Raw genomic sequence first — 14,112 nt, forward strand, 5'->3', positions numbered from 1 at the left:
GGGGGGGGGGGGGGGGGGGGGGGGCGGCGGGAGGCTTTTTTGCCTGGGGCGGCAAAAAAGCCAGAGCCGGCCCTGCAAATTCCCATCATATCCTACTCTCATAACACTTGTCACAGCCTATAAGTGTTCAGGAAGGACTGGACTCCAGAAGCACATTCCTTGTTTTCAGAGAAATTTATAAACATAGGCATAGGATACATTATCCAGTCTAATTTATTTACAATTACAGTAAAAAAGTAAGATAAAAGAACGCTAAGGCTGCAAACTCAAGGTCTCAAAAATTAGAAAATACCTGTGCAATCTTAATTTGTCCCCATTATGCATTATGTTACAGTCTTTATCTCATCTCATTTTATGGTTTTATACTGCTGGCTATCACTGACATATCTGAGCCCCTTGCACATAAAATCAATAGCCATCACAAAGTCCTTAGTAGACTTCACAAAGTCTTTAGCACTTCTCCCTTTTGGGGGTCAAAACTCTACTTCGTGTGGTAGGGGTTTGGGAATCATAGAAATGTAGGGCTGGAATGGAGGTCATCTAGTCCATCCCCCCATGCTAAAGCAGGATTAAGTATACCTAGATCATCCCTGACAGGTGATTGTCTAACCTGTTCTTAAAAATCTTTGATGACAGATATTTCACAATCTCCCTTGGAAGCCTACTCCACTGCTTAACTAGAAGTTTTACTCCCCTGGCTAGGGATCCACTGAATTTAGAGCCCAGTACCTTTCTCATCATAAGTTCCCTTATGCCATCAACACACATGATTGTCTCAGTTTCCCAACTTATCAGTTCTGAAGAGTGTATTATTTCTATTTTTTAATATATATAACCTGAGTCTTAATTTTGCAATCCTGATTCTCCACTCCCTTGCATCTACAGAATAGGTGTGGAGCCACTCAGAGTTATTCAACCCAATGTCTTATGAAACTATATGTTCCACTCCCCCTAAAAGGAGAACATGAGGATGCACACAACAGCAGACACTTTGGCCTTTACCCACCTGTGCAAAGAGAGCCCATACAGATCTGGACTCCACTCCACGTGTAAAACACCTTTGTGGGAATAGGTGTTCATATTGTGAGCATCTCTTATAGTGGAAAGTCTTTCTCAAAGAGGAAGGTTTTGCAATGTTTCCTAAAGATGGTCAGACTCTAGAATGGCCTGATCTCCTCTGAAAGATTGTTCCTCCCTCTTACATTCTTCATACTGGGCTTTGTGTGATGGTTCATAGATTGAAATTTAGTCTTTGGTAGCTGATCTTAATCTACTAATTACTTTGAAAATTAAGACCAAGGCCTTATTCTGGCATCAGAAGCTGACTGGGAATCAGTGTAGAGCCTTGAGCATGGGTCTAATTTGCTGCTGGTGGCCTAAACCATGGAGAAAGTAATCAGCCGCATTCTATACCAGCTGCACTGTGCATCATCTTCATAGTCAGCTTCAGATACAATAAACTGCAGTAATCTAACATGGAGGTGACAAATGCATGAATCACTGTAACCAGTTCTCATCTGGAAAGAAGAGATGACATTTCATAAAAAGCTGGAGATGAAAAAAGGCATTTTGGGGAAATGATACTACCTGGTAAGCTAAGCTTAGTGAAGAGGCAAAGAGGACCTTGAGGTTTTGCACTGCTTCGTTGAGTGGAAGCTGTATGCCGTCAATGGAATGTGAAGACAATGTCTTGGCCAGGTCTTCAAAGCATTTCCCTTTTCTGGATAGCATCACTTTGGTCTTGCCTGAGTTCACCTTGTGTCATGAATGAAAGCATGTCATGAATGAAGGCCTGCAACTGTGCCTGCCCAGTCAACAGACAGCTGAAGAGCACAGCTGGGCACGAGGGTTGCCAACTTTCTACTCGCACAAAACCAAACACCCTTTCCCTGCCCCTCCTCCGAGGCCCTGTCCCTGTCGCATCCCTTCTCCGAGGCCCCGCCCCTGCTCACTCCATCCCCCTCTCCCTCTGTTGCTCGCTCTCTCCATCCTCACTCACTCGCTCATTTTCACCGGGAGGGAGTGAGGGCTCCGGCTGGGGGTGTGGGCTCTGGGGTGGGGCCAGAAATGAGGAGTTCAGGGTGCAGGAGGGGGCTCTGGGCTGAGGCAGGGGGTTGGGACACAGGTGGGGGTGAGGGCTCCAGCTGGGGGTGCGGGTTCTGGTGTGAGGCCGGGGATGAGTATTTGGGGTGCAGGAGGGGGCTCTGGGCTGGGGCTGAGAGGTTCGGAGTGCGGGAGGGGGCTCCGGGCTGGGGCAGGGGGTTGGGCATGGGGGGATCTGAGGGCTCCAGCTGGGGGTACAGACTCTGGGGTGAGGCTGGGGATGAGGGGTTTGGGGTGCAGGAGGGTGCCCCGGGCTGGGAATGCGGGGCCCAGGGGTGGGAGGGGGATCAGGGCTGGGGCAAGGGGTGGGGGAGCTGAGGGGGGGGAGTGCTCCAGCTGAGGGAGCGGGAACTGGGGTCGGGCTGGGGATGAGGGGTTTGGGGTGCAGGAGGGTGCTCCTGACTGGGATCAAGGGGTTCGGAGGGCAGGAGGAGGATCAGGGCTGGCGCAGGGGGTTGGGGCGTGGAAGGGAATCAGAGATGCAGGCTCTGGGCAGCGCTTACCTCAAGCAGCTCCCAGAAACAGCAGCATGTCCCCCTACCGGCTCCTACATGGAGGCACGGCCAGGTGGCTCTGCGTGCTGCTCCGTCCGCAGGCACCACCCCTGCAGCTCCCATTGGCCACGTTCCTGGCCAATGGGAGCTGTGAAGCCGGTGCTTGGGGCAGGGGCAGTGTGTGGAGCCCCCTGGCTACCTCTATGTGGAGGAGCCGGGGGGGACATGCCGCTGCTTCCAGGAGCTGCAGGGAGCCACGGCAGACAGGGAGCCTGCCTTAGCCCCACTGCGCCGCCAACCAGACTTTTAACGGCCCAGTCAGCAGTGCTGACCAAGCCACCAGGGTCCCTTTTCGCCCAGGCTAAGGAAATCAGGTGGCTTGCTCTTAAACCCAGCAGCTGTATAGGAGCTGTGGCAGCTCAATGCACATTCCTGTAGATTTTCTGTCTTCCTGTGCTTTCCTCACTCCAAGCCTTGCTCCAATCTAGAGCCTGTCCTGGACCTTATCTTGTTCCTGCCTTCCCTGACTCCAGGTAGTCTGGTTCTGACCCTCAGCTCTAATTCTGTCTTGATCTTTAGCTACTGGTTCTGACCCTCGGCCCTGGTTCTGACTCTGTCTTGACCCTTGTCTCACGCATTTGGACTCCAACTTTGATTCTAACCTCTGACCACTAGGCCTGACATCTTGAGCCAGCTGCTCTTCATCCAAGAGCTAACTTCTTGTAGGCATTCTGACATTTTAGTTGTGGTGATAGTTACACGATTATATGCTATTATTTATACAGGACCCACACCCCCCATCAGACATAGGATGGACAATGCTAAGTGAGTGAGCAGAGATTTAATATTTTACTTTATCCTCATCATTCATTGTGTTGCGTGCATGTCAGATTTCCTTCAGACATTTCTCTGAATACAGAATTATTAATTTTCTCACAAACTTTTTTATGACACTCATCACTGTGCTATCTGAGTATTTCCCAGAGTTGAATTAATTCTTCACAACAGCCCCATGCAGTGTGGGGCTGGTATTATCCCCATTTTACAGATGAAACTTTGAGGTGCAGAGAGGTTAAAGTCAAAATGTCAAGTAACTCTGGATGACCAATTTAAGATGCCTAAGGCCTGATCTTTCAAAATATTTAATACTTTATACCACTTTATTTGTACAGAGCTCCCATTGACTTCAGTTATAATTGTGAGTTTTCAGCACTTCTGCAAATCAGGCCTTGGATGTCTCAGTTTGGGCACTCAGAAACTGAGGAATGTGCAACTAATAGAAATTAGCTGCCAAACTCTAAAAAGTCTCTACTGAGCATCTGCAAATTGAGATTTTTAGTTTTTGTTACTTGGGCAGATTTTACCAGGGACAGGAAAGGGAAGTCCTGATACTAGGGTTGTCCCCTGCCAAATCCCAGCTCCAAAGAATAGGGATGCTAGAACTTCTCAACAAGAGAATTGTAAGAATTTTTTTAACATGGGCTAAATACTATTCTTGGGAATGACTGAACTGTTTTTAATGAAACTTAAAAACCCTGAGGCGGACACCGGTATGAAAAACTTCAGCCTGAAGAGTTAAAGTTTGGCAAAGTTATAGGCAGCTGAAAATAGAGTCTTATGATGGAAAGTGCTGGGCAATCTTAACTATAGGCAGCACTCCTAGAACCAACTGGATGTACATAGTCAGGTATTAGATAGCAAAAGCAGCACACAACTAAACGGTCACAGAGCTCTAAGTAACAGCCCTGTTTAAACCTCCTGTGGTCTGCAGTGGTTAAATTGAATCCCTGCTTACGGAAGTGAGATGAAAGTTTCTTACTAAATCAGATAGTGGGCCAGAGTTACTCCTGCAACCATTGGGCCAGCTGCATGAAGGGTGATTTACCCCTGAATGGGATAGTGGCAGAGGCAGTTTACAGAGATGTTCCGAATCAGCACATCTTTTAGTTGGCCTCCCACCCAAACTAGGCTAGCCTCAAGTAGTTCTGGTGCTGTGCTGCACCCTCTGGCAGAGTGGGAGTTGTATAAGATTCATGCCACTGTATCCCAGCTCAAATATGACTATTGAATATTTTTTTACGTAAATAACGCCCACTAGAGACCCATAGACTGGGTTCTATCAGCTTTTGCTGGCAGAACTTAGGGAGTAAATAAAGCCCACAATTTATTTCATAAATGTATCTGCTTCATGGTTGTACTACTCTTTCCACAACACTCCTCAGTTCTTCTTTGTGCCTGACAAATAAAGGGTAACATTACTGCCTCTAAAATGACATTAAGAACATAAGAATGTCCATACTGGGTCAGACCAATGGTCCATCTAGCCCAGTATCCTGTCTTCCAACCGTGGCCAATGCCAGGTGCTTCAGAGGAAATGAATAGAACAGGCAATCATCAAGTGATCCATCCCCTGTCATGCACTCCCAATTTCTGGCAAACAGAGACCAGGCACACCCAGAGCATGGTGCTGCATCCCTGACCAATGGCCATTGATAGACCCATCCTCCATGAACCTATCCAGTTATTTTTTGAATCCTGCTATAGTTTTGGCGTTCACAACATCTCTCCATTCTGAAAACACTGAGCAAAAATTCAACAAAAAACTAATATTTAGGTATGTGCCTAGGATTTTTGTTCTTCTCAGAACTTCATTTGTCACTGTTTCCCATTTCTGTTTTATTTTTCCATCCACAACATTTTCTGTCCGAACAATTATCTCTCAGCAGGATGGGAAAGACCTATTTCAGCTGACTCCTGCTTCAAGTCAGTTGTTCCTGTGAAGTGTGTTACCTGAGGCACTTTCAAATGGCTCAGTCCACAGTGCTCCAAAACCTATCAGATAAATAAAAAAAGATGTTTAGTCACTTACTGAACTGTACCAGATTTGAACCTGTTAGGCAAGAAGTAAAAAGGGTCCAATATTACATTTTTACGCACTTGAGACATCAATCTGGACCCCCTATGAAATATATATTGTAGTAGATTTATCAGTGTAGGGAATGTTTAAGAACATGTCTTCATAAGATTTAAAACATGCTGCTAACAGAACCCTTGTTACAATGCATGAGGAAAAATCTAGAGATTTCTGGAGCTCTATTGAAGTTGAGCAGTGCAGCAGTTTACACCAGCTGAGGATCTGACCCTCTAGCAATCAGAAATATTTATTTTAAAGAATACAATTCAACATTTTATTTTAAAAAGCTTGTAACTAGAGGCATATTTTGCCAAAAGATAGTTTTGTTTTGTAATCTTCTTTCTTTAAAGGTCTGCAGTGAACCAATTTCATTTTCCTAGAAATTATTGTACTTTTTGTTAGTTGAAAGTCAGTGTTAGCTGCATAAAATTGTTTTTGGTCTTTAAGTTAACATGACTGCAGTTTGTATAGCCCTACAAATTATCATACTAAAAGAAAACTATCACCAAATAATAAAATGATTTAATTAAATTCTACAATTAAAGAGTTATATTCTAAACAATCTTAGTACTATAGCACAAATATCTCTATATTTAAGTTTACAGGTAACACTATGTTTGATTAACAATCAAAGGTGTAATTTGTATTTGTTTTATTGGAGAAGCAACTCTGAATGTCAGTTTATGTACCAGAAAATATATTATGTAGTAAAAAAATCACTACGTTTGCATTATTATAAATAATTATTCCACTCTAAAATGCTCTTTCTTTCCTGTAGCACATTAACAGTATAATATAATTACTGTCTTCCAACTTCTTCTGGTCTGATGCTCTGAGGGCCCTGTTTTACAGGAATTTCATTTACATGGGTGCTAGCAGCATATGTTGTGAGGGGGCTTGGATAATTTGAAACCAACTGAACTTCAATTTATTTTGTTATAATTTATACAGAGCCAGGACTGTACTAGTGCTTTTCAGGTAAGTACAAAGACAAGGGGCCTTATTTTCCTATGTTACAAAGGTATAATGGGATAGAGAATGAGCACAAGGTACTTACTCTGAAGTCTTTACAATCTAAGATCCAAACCTGCAATAAACTGCATGTGGGCAAATCCCTGAGTCCACCCAGAGCCTCATTGCCTTCACTGGGATTCTGCATGGGTGCAGGGGGTCAGCTCAGGATAAAAACCTAAGGGTCTGACTCTGCAAACACTACCAAGCATAGTGCTCACCACCAAAATTGGTGCCATTAATTTAAAAGATGCCAGTGCTCTTCACAGTATGTCTTTGAGCTTCCAAGCCCAGAGTGGGCTCAACAGTGAGAGTGGAGGAGCTTCTTACCCAACTCCTGCTTGGATGTCTGAAGGCTGTGTGTGGGCACAGCCTCCCACAAGCCATGGATGGATCTGTAGAACTAACTTTTGAGGAAAAAACACTAGAACAAACCATTGGAGTTTTACATGAGAGACCAAATATAGCAAAATATTAGGCAGTCTGAAAACTTAGGGGATGAATATGAGAATTGAAAGGTGGGTAAGGAACTATTTAAAGGCAATGGGTCATACTGAAAGTGAACTGTCAGGCTAGAAGGAGGTTACTAGTGGAGTTCCTCAAAGATTGGTTTCGGGACCAATCTTATTTAATACCTTCATTAATGACCTTGGCACAAAGTGGGAGTGTGCTAATAATTTGCAGATGATATGAAGTTGGGAGGTATTGCCAAAACAGAGGAGGACTGGAATAACGTGCAAGAAGATCTGGATGACCTTGAAAACTGGAGTAGAAGTGGGACAAAATGTAACAGTACAAAGTCCTGCACTTAGGGAATAACAAGAGTTTTTGCTATAAACTGGGTACTTATGAGTTGCAAGTGGAAGAGGAGGAGAAAGACCTGGGTGTACTAGCTGATCACAAGACAACTATGAGACACCAATACAATGCAGGTATGAAAAAGGCGAATGCAATCCTGAGATGCATTAGGCAAAGTATTTCCAGAAGAGATAGAAGGGGCAAAAAAGCATACTTGTTTAAAGACTAAACTTGGTAAGTTTATGGAGGGGAGTAACTCAGCCAGAGGTTATGGGCCTATTACAGGAGTGGATATGGCCTGCAATGTGCAGGAGATCAGACTAGATGATCACGATGGTCCCTTCTGACCTTGAAGTCTATGAGTCTGGGTCTTAGATTAGATAATATGCACTTGTTTACAAGAACTATAGGCATACTGAAATATTTTGAGAATAAATGGTTCTGACAACACTTGGAGCATCTGTTACTGCAATATCATGTTGTTCAGTACTTTTTTTCTTCAATTCCTTTTTACAGTCTTCAAACTCTTGTTTTTTAATAGTATTCCTGTAAGCAGAGTCTGAATGAGGTCCCCCCGACATCTAGTGATGAGCTGTGGAAGACGACTTCAGGAGCTGATCTCATTTGCATGGGCACACCCACCCTGCCTAGTGCTCAACATGACGTACAAATGATCACTTTAGGCTGGTGCTGGATACCCAGTCTCCTTGCTATTGGGGCAGGAGTAAGAAAAGGGTTGTTATCCTTGTTGTGTGAATAAAGGGCAGCAGAACTGTACTTGGCATACCCCCAATTGAGGGACTCATCCTCAACTAAACGACTCTCCTGGGCAGGGGACATGGGTTCCAAAACCCAGTGAGCTGAGAAAGGGTGGGTTCTGTTTAAGGGTATTAGAAACTGTTTGACTTGTCCTCTTTCCACTGTGTAATAAAAGAGCTAATTTAGACTCAATTGAAAGTCTTGTTACACACTGCAGAACAGAAATCACTGATACCTAGGTCTAAGTGTTAGACCTGCTTTGGGACAGTGTCTCTGATGCAAGAGACTACCCAGTGTGCACCAGCAGTGAGGCTACCCCACTAACAGCTGAAATCACTGAAACCTGTGTTAAGTGGGGGGACCTGAAGATATTCTGGCAGATTGGTGATCGGCTGGCAGGGCGGCTGTCGGAGGGGATGGGAGCTGAGCCCCACAAAGAGGTGTGGTGATCAGCCAGCAGGGCGGCTGGTGAAGAGGAGCGGCAAGCGAGTGCCCGGGCAGCAGAGTGAGTAAGGTGCCTTCTTACTCCCTCCTCCACCCCCAGGGTGGGAGGTGAACTCTGCAGATACACCTCTGAACTCTGGGTCTGCACTGACCAAGGATAACAACTGTGAGTGGGTTGCAGAGAAGGGACGGGCACGCTAAAGGGACTTTTGGTTGCTGGACATAAGAACCTGAGGGAAAAGGACACTGCCCAACTTATGTGGGAGTGGGTCTTTTGCTCCTGATTTATGTTTATGAACCCTGTTTGCGGTGTTTTCCCAAATCAACGCTGAGTTACTTCCCTCCTTTTATTAAAAGTTTGTTTGTTTTTTGCTACACTCAGATTCTGTTTTTGCTAGAGGGGAAGTATTGGCTCTAAGAGGCACTCAGAGGGTGGTGTGTAATTGTCCCAGGTCACGGGGTGAGGGCTCGAGCTGGTTTTGTGTTGTATTGTTGAAAAGGAACCCCTAGATACCGAACCTGTCCCTTGTTCCTGCCAACTCTGACTAGAAGAAGGGTTACATTCCAATTTGTAAACATTTCATCGTCTCTCCCCTTTGCACTTATATTTATTGTTTTGCTGAATTTTTTAATATTATATTTTTTCCTATGGTTGTGAATAATGAGAAACTAATGCTGCTAACAAGAAGAAATTTGAAGCCTTTGAGATGTGGTGTTGGTGAAGACTCTTGTGTATCTTCTAGGTGGAAAAGAAGACTAACGCTTGTTAGAAGTATTATTGAGGAGAGCAGACCCTGCTATTGGAAGTCAGTATGTGCATTTATGTACTTTGGTCACATCAGGCATAGAGATAACTTTAGTGGTTATTTCTATCATGGAAGGGATGATGGTGGGTCATCATAGCAGGTGACTACAAGCAAAGAGAGGATAGTGTGTGGCAAATCACTTTGAGATCAGCTGCTGAGTGTTTGAAGCTAGTGATGGGTCGGGAAGGCTCCTGAAAGTTCTGCTATGATGCCACCAATATTCAGTTATCTTTTGAAAGATAAGAAAATTACAGTAGAACCTCAGAGTCATGAACATTGAAGTTATGACCTGACCAGTCAACCACACACCTCATTTGGAAATGGAAGTATACAATCAGGCAGCAGCAGAGACCAAAAAAAAAAAAAAAAAAGCAAATACAGTACAGTACTGTGTTAAACGTAAACTACTTAGAAAAAAGGGAAAGAACCATTTTTCTTCTGCATAGTAAAATTTCAATGTTCAGTTGTAAACTTTTGAAAGAACAACCATGTTTTGTTCAGAGTTATGAACATTTCAGAGTTACAAACAACCTCCATTCCCGAGGTGTTGGTAACTCTGAGGTTCTTCTGTCAGAGCTTAAATTATATTTTTCCAAATATTAGATTTATCTATCTTTTAAATAGTCTTTTGAAGAACGGTCACAATAAATATAATTTGTGTATTTGTAGGCATGACTTTTAGGGTCTGCATCTATGTACTTTTCCAAAGCTTTGAAATGATTTTGGCTTCCATCTAATGTTCTCTAGATTTTCTCACCTAGAAATATTTTCTCAGTTTTTGCCTTTCTACTGTACAGTCCAGTCTGCTGTATCCTACAGAGACTCTCCAGCTTATGAATCAGTCTGATTAACAGAGACATGTTCAAGATTATGTAAGGCCAACACATGATGAAAAATTGCATTTCATTGTTCTAGGAACAACTGGAACTTCTCCGTGACTCACATCTTAATTCCTTCCTGTTAAAGAACATGTTGATTGCCATAAATCTCTACCTTTGAAAGTGGTTGGAAGTATGTTTTTGTAGGGAAAAATAATTGACTGAACATATCAAATGTGTGTGTAGCTTGATTCTTCAAGAGATCAGATAGGTGATTATTTTAGTAGCTGCAATTTCATCTTTTCAATAGAAAATAAAACTTAAAACACATTATGATTGATGTTAAACATGGTAGAAACCTCCAGTTATGTGATTCATAATAGGGAGGCTTGAGAAAAAGACACTTGCAACAGGAAGGCAAGAGAGGAGAAAAACAATTTCAGGAAATGAGAAACGTAAGTGAAAGATCAAATGGGCCTGGGCATAAAAGAGAAATGCTACTAATGAAGGGAGAAGAACTGAGAAACAGACAAAAGAAGGCATGGAAGTGTATGTGTACAGGAGAATAGAAGGAGAAAATAAAACTGAGGGTCTGATTTTCAGAAGTGTTGTACACAATGGCAAATCAAGCCCTAGGTTACTAATGGACTGGTTCATCACAAAACCTTGCCAAAATCATTGTGTAGATTTATGGATTCAGTTATTTAAATGATATCAACCGACACAACACTAACTTTACTCAGAGTAAACGAAGGAACTAGCCTAACTAAAGTGTTAAATGGAATTGACAGGTATGACTACAAAGATCCTTAACTCTCAAAAGAAAGAAATTCAGATTGAATAGATATTGCTGTACAATTCACTGGATTAATTTAGCATTTACTCTCTATAGTGGTATGGATTTATACTAGACACTTGCATAATAGGAAACTGTGCTTCAAGTAAGATCAGTATCACTACTATAAATAAATACATACACTCTACACATACACTGCATTTAAACTTGTAGTTGTAGATATCGTGGATCCTTGGTCAAGGTATTGCACTGTGTGTGGTTGCTGAAGGACATAAATGAAGTCCTAACATTTCAAGCAACTGAGAAGTCTGTGAGGCTTAACCTGTTTTAAGAAAATAGTCACACATAATCTTGCTCCTGCCCTAGAAATAGAATTGTTTCTGTCTTCAGCTGGTAGCCTACTGAGTACATGCAACTGATCTTATTGCCTACGTTTACACAGGGATAAAAAACTCATGGCTGGCCCTGGTCAGCTGACTCAGGCTCCAGGCTGAAAAACTGCTGTGAGGACATACGGGCTCGGACTGGAGCCCAAGCTCTGGGACCCTCAAGATGTCTATGCAGCAATTCTTCAGCCCAGAGTCCAAGCACTGGAGCTCAAGTTAGCTGCCTAAGCCAGCCGTGGGTTTTTTATGCATTTGTAGACGTACCCATTCTCTGTCAAACTTTGAGGGAAACAAACTCACATGAAGAGGTCAGGTATAGGAAATTTTAACTTGCTTACAAAAATATTCATAGCTTTCTGATAGAATACAAATCTATGTGATTCTTGACATACTTTATTTAAAAAGCCATCATTTTATACAATAACAGCTTTCACTTGCATGTTGTATACATATCTATCTCCCAACACTAACTGTGCTGCAAGAAAGATTTTTTTGGTTTATTTTTGTGTAAAGCGCTCGGATACCAAGGTGACAGGTGACATTATGTGAGGTTTTTACCCACGAAAGCTTATGCCCAAATAAATCTGTTAGTCTTTAAGGTGCCACCAGACTCCTTGTTGTTTTTGTAGATACAGACTAACATGGCTACCCCCGATACTTGACAGAACTCAAGTAAAGCTCTTGGTTTGAAAAGCCAATCTCTGGATTCTATGGGGAGACGGCTTTTTTTACTGGCTGAGACACGTTGGCAAAGCGAAATGTGAGCACGTGCACAAGCATTTACAGGATTTGGGTCCTTCCAGCAGTGGGCTCCAGGAGACACAGTGACAGGACAACACTGGATAGGAGGCGCCAAGCACAGGCGCTGCGGGACTACCTATTTTTAGAACGTCAGGCCCTGGGGGATGCGATTTTGATGCCTGTGCAGCCGCGGTGTGGGGCGCAATCGCTGCAGCAGAGGCGGAGCCACTTCCTCACCCACGGCGGTTGCAGTATTCAGTTGGCGCATGCGCGAGACTCGCCACCTCCTCTCCCCCGTCCCCTTCCACTGTATAGGTGACTAGGAAGTTGCCTGTTTTCTGACTCTGGGCTGCAAGTCCTGGGGAGACGGAGCAGTAGGGGGGACGCATAGATGACTCCATAAAAACCTCTCTGTAGGGTCTATTTGTTCGGCGGCTGAGGCAGGGCCGCCTCACTACGGCAAAGTGAACGCAGGCAGCCATCAGGACAGCCCCATCTGGGTGGTTATATCTGGCGCCTGTAACACGGGGTCCTTGAATGACATTGGGCCTTACAGCGGGTTAGAGAGACGACGACATTTTCCTGAGAGGCCGAGTCCGGGTCTGCCAGAGCGCGAGACCCCCCACCCAACCGTCACCATGTTCCGACTCATGTTCAATCAGGCCAAGAAACATCCGAGCGTGCGTCCCGGAGGGCGGCGGCTCGGCCCGGAGCCGGGCGGTTTGTGGGGAGGGGGAGGCAGCCGGAGCTTGGCGGGTTGGGGGGGAGGCAGAGGCATCTGGAGCCCGGAGCCGCGCGGGTTGGGGTGGGGGGAGGCAGCCGGAGCCGCGCGGGTTGGGGTGGGGGGAGGCAGCCGGAGCCGGGCGGGTTGGGGGTGGGGGAGGTAGAGGCATCTGGAGCCCGGAACCGGGCGGGTTGGGGGGGAGGGAGGCGACTTCAGCGCTATAGGGATCGGTTGGCGGCGGGACTCTCCTGGCAGGGGACTGCGTGGGCAAGAATTCCACCATCTGCCGCCCTCATGGGCTTAATCCCTCCGCCGGGGCTCCCCGGGGAGAGCTCGGTCACCGAGGAGCTTGACGTCTGCTCGAGCCTCATGCGGTCTCCTGCCCCTCCTCCCTGGTTCTAGCTCCTCCCCTGGCTCCCTGGGACCCCTCGAACCCGGACTAGCACCGCCTTGTTGTGACAGCCCCTTCTTGGCGGGGCGGAGCTGCCGTCGACCCCGTTCCTCAGAGGAAGCTGGGCATGGACCCAGGGCCCTAGAGTGAGATTAGTTTAGAGGCCCAGGTCCCCGTCCCCCTTCTAGAGCGCGGGGCCTTTGCAAGCCCAGTCATGGTAACCACGTGATTTTTTTCAACCTGTTTTCTTGACTTTTGTGAACCAGCGTGGCTATGGCAGGTGCAGGCAGTGTTGGCCTAGAGTCAGAGGGTTAACTTCTGCCTTCTTCTTGGCATTGTGGGGCACTTGGTAGTGGCATGTACCTGTTCTTCCAGGGAAGCAGGATCTTCTAGCACAGTGGTTCTCAAACTTTTGTACTGGGGAACCTTTTCACATAGTATGCCTCTGAGTGCGACCCCCCCTTATAAATTAAATACTTTTAAATATATTTAACACCATTATAAATGCTGGAGGCAAAGCGGGGTTTTGGGTGGAGATTGACAGCTCGTGACCCCCCATGTAATAACCTTGTGACTCTCTGAGGGGTCCTGACCCCCAGTTTGAGAACCCCTGTTCTAGCATTAGGACACCCTACAGGCATGCTGGGTCCTTCATCACTAGGCACTTAAACTACTTAGAGTAAGGCCCTTCGGTGGGGTGCCTCAAAACTGATGAGCCAAATGTGTGATTACTGGGCAAGATTTCATTTCCAACCTTGTTTTGTAAGTGGCATTATGTTTATGTTCTAATATCTCATTCATTTCTAAATCTTTTGTTCTAGTTGATCCCCCTCTTTGTCTTTATTGGAGCTGGAGGTACTGGTGCAGCCCTGTACATTATGCGCCTGGCAATGTTCAACCCTGATGTCTGGTAGGCAGTAAACTTCA

General features: G+C 45.1%; 1 protein-coding gene across 1 annotated transcript in view; it reads left to right on the forward strand.

The window, feature by feature from the left end:
• The first annotated feature begins 12,600 nt into the window (after positions 1-12,600).
• NDUFA4 (NDUFA4 mitochondrial complex associated) overlaps positions 12,601-14,112 on the forward strand; it is a 5,633-nt gene continuing 4,121 nt past the window's right edge. Inside the window, exons 1-2 of the mRNA XM_024206096.3 lie at positions 12,601-12,750; positions 14,007-14,095. Of these exons, the coding sequence (XP_024061864.1) occupies positions 12,709-12,750; positions 14,007-14,095 (131 nt within the window). The 5' untranslated portion in view covers positions 12,601-12,708. The remainder of the gene's footprint in view (positions 12,751-14,006; positions 14,096-14,112) is intronic.

Source organism: Terrapene carolina, unplaced genomic scaffold, assembly GCF_002925995.2.
Source record: "Terrapene carolina triunguis isolate 2854851 unplaced genomic scaffold, T_m_triunguis-2.0 Scaffold84, whole genome shotgun sequence".
NCBI classification, from domain to species: Eukaryota; Metazoa; Chordata; order Testudines; family Emydidae; genus Terrapene; species Terrapene triunguis.